Genomic DNA, 10,253 nt, shown 5'->3' with positions numbered 1-10,253 from the left:
CATTTCAGAGAGCAGCAGTAGAATAATAGCTCCCTCTCAAAATGACAGCCCATCGCTTCGGCACAGCATCACAGATTGCTGGTCTATCACTCCACACACACACAGGATGAAATGACAGCCATGCCCCGCTGATAGCAAGGCATCTCAGCCTGCGTAAGTGTTCCTTCTGGCTTAGCCAGGCTTTGATGTTATTATACCATAGCAGTGCAATATTCAGCTCTGAGATTCACTACCTGCTGCTGAGGTGATCTCTCAAAGCTCGGTGTTTGTGAAGCTGAGGAAAAATGGGGATGCTTGATCTGTTTCTTTAACACGTTTCTCCCATCGAGCAAAAATTCTATTATTCAAGAGCAAATGTAGGACATGAGTATTATCAAAACAGATCCACAACAGTCCCTCTGCTCAGCTGGAGAATCACATTCACAAATGTAAAAAAACAGATGGAGTTAGGAGTGTTTTTCTTTGCCAAATGAGCAGTGAGTAATCAAAATTGTTCACCGTTGAAAGGATTATTGTCTCACGGCTGCTGGGATTCAGCAGTCTGCGTTTACAAAGGAATGAACAGGATTCATTAATATATCAGAAGACACACAAAAAGAAAACAAGTCGTATCTTGTGGTGTAACTTAGTCGTTTATTTTAATTCCACAAATTTTTCAAAAAAATTACAAAATACTCAAATGGAGAGAACACAGGACTCACAATTTTTCTTATTATTTCTACTTTTTGTTTACATTGTGTCATCCCATGGCGACTACTCATATATACAATAAGCTTCAAGATACCAGTATATATATAAATCTTAGCAGTCAGAATTTACATTCTGCTATTGCCGCTTTGAAACGAGAAGCTAAACCATTGACAACACTTAACATCAAAGGTTTTGGAGACACAAAAAGAGGGAGTAAAAGGCAAGGGAATCGTCAGGAAACGAGGCAAAGATGATGATGATGATGATGAGGAGCTCGTCGTCAGGAGAGAAGACACAGGAAGATGGCGAGACAGAGAGACAGGTTGTTGTCAGGGACTTTTTTGGACTTTTAAAAGAAAAAAGGGGGCTGTGAGTTTTGATGATGTTTACAAGTGTGTAAATGTAAATTATAGTGCTCCATGGGTAGATATGGTCACTTTTAAATGCAAGAACAGTTTCTTCATTTGGTTTAAAGAAAAAAACTCAGCCACAGTTTTCTAAGTGTCCACGACAGTTCAACAGTCTTAGTGCATGGAACAAAAGCAGAACTCATGTCATGGCTACAGCAATAAAAAAAACAAAAAGAAAAATTTGGGCTCATGTGCACTGATACGACAGGTCAACACGACTTGTAACAGTCAGTGGCACGTACACACACAGCACTCCCGAGGCTCAGGAGGTTGTGTGTATCCCTAAGGAACCAAGGCAAAACATTGTGAGGAAAACACACACATTCATACGCACACACAGAATCATGGACCCTCTACCCTCCTGGTGGTCACGTGTTGGCAGGCCCCCCTCCTCTAGTGTCACAGTGAACATTATTACAGCCTAGTCGGAGGATGACTCGGTCGGATATGAGCCCTGCGACAAACGTCGTTGACCGGACCAGGTGATGAAAAAGACAAAAAAACACAAAGCATTCATACATTTAAAACAATCTGTAAGTCCTGTTAAGCTCCCGTTGAGTGAAGTTAAAATTCAGGTCCCGATAATTTAAAAGAACTTTTCTTCAGGTCATCCAAATAAGTTTCTGGTGTCCACATTTTTAAAATCCTTATCAAAATCATTCTCTATAAAAACAAAAGTAATGAAGTATACCTCCATTCTGTAGACTTAAATACTGATTTTAAGCAAAAAAAAAAGGGTAAAACCAGTTGGGTGGAGCTCAACAATACTCTCTCAGTGCAAACGTTTATCTTATTTTTTAATCTTTTAAATCCATGGCTTCAGTGTGCACTCCACAGAAACCTCAGTGACTTACTGCATCACCTCTTCAAGTGTTTTAAATCATCAACTCAACACGTCGAGTTTACACATTCTGACAACCGTCTGCTTGTCGAAGGTGTGTGATGGATGGATGTGGGTGCGACAGGTTTACATAGTGTATGATGTGGGACTAAAATCTAACACACAGTGATGTCAGAGGAACGTCACAACTGAACCACAACTCTCTCGGAAACTGCTCATATAATAATGCCATGGTGCTCCCCTCTGAAACAAGGGATAATGCTTCAAAACAATTATATTGGAGGTTGAAACGACTTGGTTTGGAGTCCACACCTAGTAATAATAATAATTATAATAATAATTATATGTTTATATATACTATTTACAGACTCAAAAACGCCATGCTGTAGCTTTTCTTAAAATTATGAAAAACCTCCAACAATGTATTAAAATAAATGTTGAATTTAAGATAGCACTTGTTATTTTTCCATAAACGGCCTGACCAGTCTTGTCTTTTTTTTTCTTTTGTTGATAAGCACAGTGTCTTGTTCTAGCACCTACAAAAAAACGTCAGGGAAGCTTGTCATGCAGGAGTCTTGAGGACGTTGTCACTACTGGCTATATACCAAAGATGTCTTGAAATGTCAATGTCTTGAAAAAATAATAATTAAAAAAAAAAAGGTCCTTGACAGGAACAGAAACCAAATATCAGAAGAATTCTCAGACGATCCACTTGGCCTTTTCTGTTCTTCGAAACTGAATGTAACGACTCTGTAACAACTTCCCGTGTCCTGCACCTGTCAGTCACTGCCTCCCTTGGCTGGTTACAGCTGCTTGTCACTCTCCTTCTTCAGCCGGCTGAAACAAAAACAACATCAAGTTTTAATACACATACACACACAAACACACCCAGTTTATATAATGTTTTTTTAGTCTGATTGCTGTTGCTCATCTGACCTGTAGTAGTCCTCCTGGCCAGGCAGTGGTCCTCCGTGCATGTGATGGTGGCCGTGGAGCCACTGCTGCTCCATGGCCAGCCTCTGGAGCTCAGCTGACTGGGCATGCATGGCCTGCAGCTGGTGTGCTGCGGACATGGGCGGTGGCAGACCTCCTTGTAGTTCCCGAGGGTATGGAGTACCTGGAGGAGGCACAAACCAAAAGATTTGATCAGGAAGGTCTGGCTATGATTGATAGATTGGATGTGATTTTACTGGTAATGAGTTTTGCAACTGGCAGAGAACTTACCAAAGACTGGGTGGCGCAGCATCTCGTGTTCATGCGGCTGGCCGAGGAGTGGGTTGGGGATGGCGCCGGGCGGGTAAGGGAAGCGGGCCAGGTGATGTCCAGGTCCCAAGGGATCTACTGCCAGGGGATGACCCCCCGAACCTGGAGGACACACAAGACATTCACCACCACCTTCTGGCCGTCAGAGTCTTAGGTTCAAGGTACACTCATTTTACATTTTCAGTGTATCACAGACAGTGCATGCTACAGGCATTAATGATACGCAGCTTCATGTAATGTTACTCCACTCAAGGTTGACCAAAATAATTCAGGGACCACTTTACTATATATATCCACTGTACAGCAACTGCTCGCCCTATCAGGAACTTAATGAGGATGTAACATACTTTAATCCAATCTCATGCCAATTCTGCACGTTAAAACAGAGGGTATAAAATGTGAGGTGAACTTTCAGATCATATGGTAAAAATCTACTACTAAAAAAGATTTAAGTGGAACTATCACTAATTTTAAGTCCCTTTTTTCACTCTTCATTGATGCCCTTTGCTCTATACTAGAAAAGATCCTTAACTAATCTTAACCGCCTTAAAAAAGTCATATTTGTCTGTGTGTAGGTCGTTGTTGTGTATTATTTTACTTGCTTGCAATAAATCAGGTGAAACTCTTGTTATCTACTTTCATTTTAGCCAGTTTTTCCAAGATTCTTCAAATAAAACTTCTCTTCCTATAACCTTGAACTTCACTGAGTTAAAGAAAACAACATCCTGTAAGTGCAGATGTATTTCTAATTATATCGTAGAATTGGCACGGTTTCAACTAGTTAGCTATATTTCTGCTGCCTCTGATGAAAAAACATTAAATTTTTTCCAAAATATTTCATACTGTTAAACACAATATTCTTTTCAGCTGGTACATCTTAAATAGATAACAATTTATTTGTGGAGTACCCCAAGGGTCTATTCTTGGACATTTCTTAAATACATTAACTTTTTTCTAATGGTCATATATCTTATATTTGTTCTGATAATATAGATCTCCCTTTCCATGACAAAAATGTATAATTTCAAAATACGACACAATAACACCAATATCACACAACATTAAAAACATAAAGCTAAAATATTGATACATCCATATACAAATTTGATAGGAATAACTATCAAAACATCCATGTATCACATGCTGAATACGTCATCAAAGGGATGTGGAAGTAATATAACTATAACTATATATATATATATATACACACACACGAATACAAAAATAAATATATACTATAAAAACATTGTCAAGTAAGGTACATATTTCTTCCCATTTAAAAATATTTACATGACTGTTTCATGCATAAAGAGAAGAACAGACAGTGAAAATGTACTAAAATTCTGAATCAGATATCAATTATAGGAAATATAAAAAACTACTCAGACAAAATGGTTGCTATCATAAAAATAAAACAAAAATCTTTACATTATTTGCCAAATTGCATCCCATAGTAACCACATTCTCAAACATTTTGGATCACACAACTGTGTTTGCCAAATAATGACCAATTAACAACAAATTATATATGTTTTAGAGTGCAACCATTCAAATTTGTTATAATTTCAACATATATATGAATACAATAATGTATTGAATATTATAAAGGTTTTTTTTTATCTATTGTGTAATTGTGTAACAGTGTTAGAGACATTTACATGTATGTAAACAAGTAGGGCTTTCTTTTACCTTGGTGAAGAGGATCTTGCTGGTGGAGGTGAAGGTGGGAGTGAATATGTGAGTGCTGGTGGTGGTGTGGCGTGACGTTGAACATCTGTAGACGAGCGATGGGGTCATTGGCCACTGTGGCCATCCTCTCAGCATGGAGTCTCTCTGCAGCCAACCTCTCTGGGTAGCTCATTTCTGGCCGCAGCTGGGGCCCAGCTAGGGCCAACCGCTCACGCTCTAATGGGTTCAGGCCTGGATGCAAGGAGGCGAAAGGGTGAGGTCCAGCCATGGGGGGCAACGTGATGGCCCCATGCCGGGCAAAGTGCTCCATGGGATTCGTGGAAGGGTGGAGTGTGTCCATCTCTGGAGGCTTAACCTCGAAACCAGGTTTCATCCTCTCCCTCAGCTCCCTCTCACGAATCTCCCTCTCTCGCATCTCCCGCTCTCGTAGCTCGCGCTCCCGCATGGCCGGGTCAGCGTTGTACAGGCTGGGCATGTGATAGGCCAGCAGGGGGTCTGCGGGGTTGAGGGACACAAAGAACGGGTGGTTTCGATTGGTGGGGGACATGACGTGGGGTCGTGCGTACTCGCTGAGGGTGCGCAGGGCAGGGGTGTCGGGGCCGATGTACGGAGGCACAGCTGCAATCGTGGTGGGGGGACCGTCGTAGGGCGGACGCATGTGGGCGGGGCCGGCCATCTGAGGTTCCATTCTGCCCTCATGAGAGGAACACGAAGCTTTCTGTGAGGGGACAAATTTCATGCTTAGTAAGACTTGAAAGAAAAAGAAATTAACCACTGTCAAACAAAAGGGAGACAAACAAAACCACTCACCGCAGCTCGTTCTGCTTCCTTTTCTCGTTCCCGCTCTCTTTCTCGCTCTTTTTCCCTCTCCCTCTCTCTCTCCTTCTCTTCCCTCACTTTCTGCTCTGCTTCCCTCTTGGCTTTCTCCAGAGCTTCCTCTCGCTTCTTGGCCAGTTTAGATGAAGCCAGGGGAGTGAAGTATAAATCTGTCCTCGCACATGAGTTGTAACCCCGGTCCAGGTGCTTGTAGAACCTGCAGTCATGGTAGAGAACATTTAACACATTTACTCACAAAAAGGAATGATTATCTAGTTCATAAATTAATACTCATTACAAAAATACATAAAAGGTTAGAGCCACAATGTTCATGTTTAATTTTAGACTGAATGGCAGGATAATGTCCCTTTAGATGGATAGACAGCTTGTATTAGCTCACACTGGTCCATTATTCAAAAGGAAACGAAAAACTCCCTCAGCATTCACTTTTGTGGCTATGTTGAGTATGTATTAAAATCCTCATTGCTATTCATTGGCAGTCTGAGAGCCACTTAAGCACAAGGCAACTACAGATACTCATATTCAGATGCCTCAGTTCACTCGCATCTCACTGTAATTAATCTCCCTGCTCTCCATCCCCGATAATTCTGAGCCATCAGCCACTCAGAGCTCAGGGCTAATTGTGGCCTTGGATGCCTGTTTTGCTGAGGACATTCGATTTGTTGCTTACATCAAAGCCTTAAAATCTGAAGGCAGGGACTCTTTGTTGTTGGATGTGTTTGAGAGCTAATCAGCATCCCCAGACAAGACAGTAAGCAGCTCAACAGACTACTGATGAATAACAGCATGTGCAGGTGTATGTTCTCCTCTTTTTTGGGCACAGATCAGTGTTTGTAGACGTACCGTGCTGACTGGCTGGCATGGCTGGGGGTGTTGACGACAGTAGGCTCTGGGGAGGGGCTTCTCTGTGGGGGTGGAGGGCTCTCTGGCTCTTCCATCTCGTCCAGAGGCTCTTCTTTGATGTGTACAGGTGGGAGCACCGGGCCCGGGCCGGCACAAGTGACCGAGGCAGGCAGTGGCATAGAAATGGAGGAGGATGGAGCGGAGGAAGATGGAGGCTGTATGCCAGGCATAGAGTTTGATGAGGATGGGGGAGGGCCGGTTGGAGGTAGAACTGTATTGAAAGGATGAGAGAATGGCGGCTGCGGTGGCCCGTTTGGGTGTGAGGCTGCCGCGGAGGGCGGCAGAGGAGGAGCTGGAGGAGGTTGGTGGCTGGCTGCTGGCGGGAGGCTCTGGGACTGAGTGAGAACTGGAGGCTGAGCTGGGGGAGGCTGAAGCTGCTGCCCCTGCGGCATAAGCTGGAGGGGAGGTGGGTGTGCCGATGGAGGATGGTGGGTGGATAAAGAGCTGAGGGGCTTGAGGGCAGGAGGTGGAGGCAGGTTTGAAGGCATCTGAGGGAATGGAGGCGCTGACACGTGCGGTGGGTGTTTGTGGGACTGTGGGTTGGGTATCTGAGGGATGGGTGTGGTTGGCGGGGGCTTGATGTGAGGCATGGACATTGGGGCTGGAGGCAGGGGCTGCTCTCTGGGAGGCTGGCCTCCACTTTGAGCAGATGACTGGGACTGGGAAGGGGGTGTGTGTGGCCTCTGCTGTGATTGGCCAGAGATTGGCAGGGGTGGGACCTGAGACTGACCCACAGGGAAGCCCTGAGGGGGCATGGAGTGAGGATGAGGCATGTGTGAGGGGCCAGGCTGTAGTGGGTGTGGCATGGGAGGCATGGGCCCGTGATGCGAGCTGGGTAATGACTGAGGTGGGACTGGTGGGCCAGGAGGGGGAGCCTGAGTCATAGGTGAATGTGGAGAGGGAAGCCTTTGAGGGTGGAGCGACGCTCCTGACTGAATAAGAGACATCGGGCTTGCTTGGGGCAAAGGCTGGGGAGGTAGAGAGGTGGAGGCCGCTGTCGGGGAGACCTGTGGAGGCAGTGAGGGGGCTGAGGTTGTAGGCGGAGGGGGTGCCGAGGAGGCGGCTGAGGTGCCTGGCTGACACTGGATGACCGGAGGGTGCTGGCTCTGCAGGAGCTGCTGCTGAGCGGAGGAGTCTGAGTCGCTCTCATTGTCACGTGGGCTGGGGATGCTCGGGGAGGAGCTCCGGTTGTCCTGGTCAATGTCTTTAGGATCGCTACTGAGCTCCTCGTTGATGCTGCGCCCATCAGAGCTCTCGCCCTCGCCTTCCCCTTCCCCCTCGCATTCTGAGGGCGAGTCTGGCCGACTCAGCTCCTGAGGGACAGAGAAGAGAGAGGCATCAGTATCATAACACCAAGTCAGTGCACTCCATTGAAACAAACAGCAAAACAAAGACCACAAACTCACTTGTGTCTTGGACTTTTTGGCGCTGGCCCTCTCGGGCTCCTCTGTGTCTGAGGCTCCCTTCTCTCGCTGCCGTTTGGCACTCTTCATAGGTGAAGGAGGTTCCTCTTTTATCTTCTGTGGAGTCAAAGCAGCAGAGCAATTATGGTACATTTCACAGACAAACGTGCATAGAAAGACAAAGTTGGTGTCTATGCTGTGTTTACCTTGCTGGGCTTCTTCATGGAGTCTGTCTTGCTGTCAGTGCTGTCAGTACTTGCTGCGCTGGGTGAGGTACGTCCACTGGAGCGCAAATCCTCGTTGGTAGGCGAGGCTCTGCCATCGGGACTGGCTGTCTGCTTCTTTCGACCACTACGTAGCGTTGACATCTGTTAACAAAGAGAGTCAACATAAAGCACGGCGGCTAAATACAATTTTGATAGGAGAAATGATCGACATAGACCATGCGCAAATCCAACCGGAGTTTATGGAAAAATGCATGTCAGTCTGCCCCTGTTCTACTTGTCTAGAGAAGATTAGCTTCTTGCTTTGTATTCTGCTCTACATTTCTGCAGGGATAACTCTGAGGCTATGGTGCCTGAAGGTGAAAATAGAGCAATAGATGGAGAGCCAGAGTGTGCGCGTACCGAGCCTCTGTTCCGTCGGGTCCTCATGCTATGCTTCCCGCTGAGTCCATCCTCTTCCTCTTTGACAGGTTTGAACATAAATGGCGGCGGGTCCACAGGCTTCTCGATGGGGGGCAGCTCACCGTACTTCTTGAAGTGAATGCGGCAGTCTGTGCACAGCAAGATGTTCTCCCGGCCCCCGTGGTGCCAGTCCTTGGAGGCTGAGGAAAGCCATTTACAGTTGTGAAATAACACACTCTCACAGGCAGCGAGAAACACAGAAATGATCTCTGAACCACTGTAATATTGCAGAATAGAGAGAAAGTCCTTAAGTTACTTTGTAGTTCAACATCTAATGAGATAAATATTGTTTTTAATGTGTAACTCTGTCTTCTGCTACATTGTCAATCTTCATTTTCAGTCATGTACTAATCTCTACATGGGTTAGCACTATAAAACCAGAGTTATTAGCCACCCTTGTTGTGATGGCTGATCAGATGGGAGCCTGGCACTGAGAGCCAGCTGTGTGGAAAGAGGGGAAGGATAATGAGGTGGAGAGAGGGAATGAGCTGTGGGCTCATGTCTGATTTGATCAAATTAGTTCTGACATCTTCTGATGCCCATCTGTCACACAGTGCTGTGTTGTGCAGGCCCACACTGATCCTAATCAGGACAGGAATAGCCAAGCAAACCGTATCAGAGTGTCTGTAAAAGGAACGTGGTCTTACTGGTGGTGAAACAGTGGCGGCAGGCGTAGCCCTTCAGCTCCTGTTCGCTGTCTTCGCTGTCAAAGTCATCTTCGCTGGCTGAGCTGAGATCCACTGGAAGAGAGAAAACACTTCAAATACATCGCTCCAACACCAGAAAGTATCAGGTCTCCTCTTTTCCTCTCTGGCAGACAGTGAAGGGGTCAAATATACTCACAGAACTCGCTGGAGGGGGGGCGTGAGGGAGTGTTGACGGGAGTGGAAGCGGTTCGCGTCTTGATGCGGCGGAAGACGGGCTGACGGCGGTGTCTGCGGTGGGCTCGACAACTGGCTGCCTCGGGGGTCTTCTTCCAATAGTAGTAGAAGGTGATTAGCTCTCCCTGAAATGAAACACAAAAACAAACGCTGTAAAAATATGCAACAGAACACAAACGTAAGGTAAGAGGCATCACGTTTGACTTCAAGGAGATGACTGAATTTAAAGGAATTAAAGTCTATTTTCCAAAGTTGTTGAGAAAATTGGAAAAAAGTCAGTGAAATATGAGCAGTTAGGTTGAACAAAACATGTGGAAGGTACGCATTAGCAGTCTGCTCAGTATTTCACAGTCAAAGGCCACCGAGTGGGTGAGTCCAGGCCAGGATTTGTGGCTGGCCGGGCATGTTTGTGCTGCGGCCCTGTCTGTCCCAGGATTAGGCGAGGAGGCTCACTGAATGCAGGGATATTAGGATCAGTGCATTGGTGGCTGCCTGGGTGGCAGGAGCTTGAATAGGAACAAAAGAACATGTCAGGCAGAGCTTTGGCGCTACAAATAGGGAGTGAAATGGCTCCTCGCCCCTTCACTGGAAGAGTCAATTGAACTTTAATCAAACATTCGGAGGGGCGCGCTTGCCAGCGAGTGAGGCGG

At 45.8% G+C, this 10,253-nt stretch overlaps 1 protein-coding gene across 6 annotated transcripts in view; it reads right to left on the bottom strand.

Moving 5' to 3' along the window:
* Positions 1-613: 613 nt before the first annotated feature.
* rerea (arginine-glutamic acid dipeptide (RE) repeats a) overlaps positions 614-10,253 on the bottom strand; it is a 135,085-nt gene continuing 125,445 nt past the window's right edge. For 4 of the 6 annotated variants that reach the window (XM_073469453.1, XM_073469455.1, XM_073469454.1 and 1 more), the window contains 11 exons: positions 9,566-9,728; positions 9,370-9,462; positions 8,663-8,862; positions 8,243-8,404; positions 8,040-8,153; positions 6,574-7,946; positions 5,704-5,926; positions 4,894-5,611; positions 3,166-3,336; positions 2,878-3,058; positions 614-2,778 (listed from right to left, as the gene is read on the bottom strand). In XM_073469453.1, the coding sequence (XP_073325554.1) occupies positions 2,745-2,778; positions 2,878-3,058; positions 3,166-3,336; positions 4,894-5,611; positions 5,704-5,926; positions 6,574-7,946; positions 8,040-8,153; positions 8,243-8,404; positions 8,663-8,862; positions 9,370-9,462; positions 9,566-9,728 (3,432 nt within the window). In that variant the 3' untranslated portion in view covers positions 614-2,744. The remainder of the gene's footprint in view (positions 2,779-2,877; positions 3,059-3,165; positions 3,337-4,893; positions 5,612-5,703; positions 5,927-6,573; positions 7,947-8,039; positions 8,154-8,242; positions 8,405-8,662; positions 8,863-9,369; positions 9,463-9,565; positions 9,729-10,253) is intronic. The other 2 variants (XM_073469457.1, XM_073469459.1) reach the window with 1 other exon arrangement.

Source organism: Pagrus major, chromosome 7 (assembly GCF_040436345.1).
Source record: "Pagrus major chromosome 7, Pma_NU_1.0".
Lineage (NCBI taxonomy): Eukaryota > Metazoa > Chordata > Actinopteri > Spariformes > Sparidae > Pagrus > Pagrus major.
This window is presented reverse-complemented; position numbering and strand designations above follow the sequence as displayed.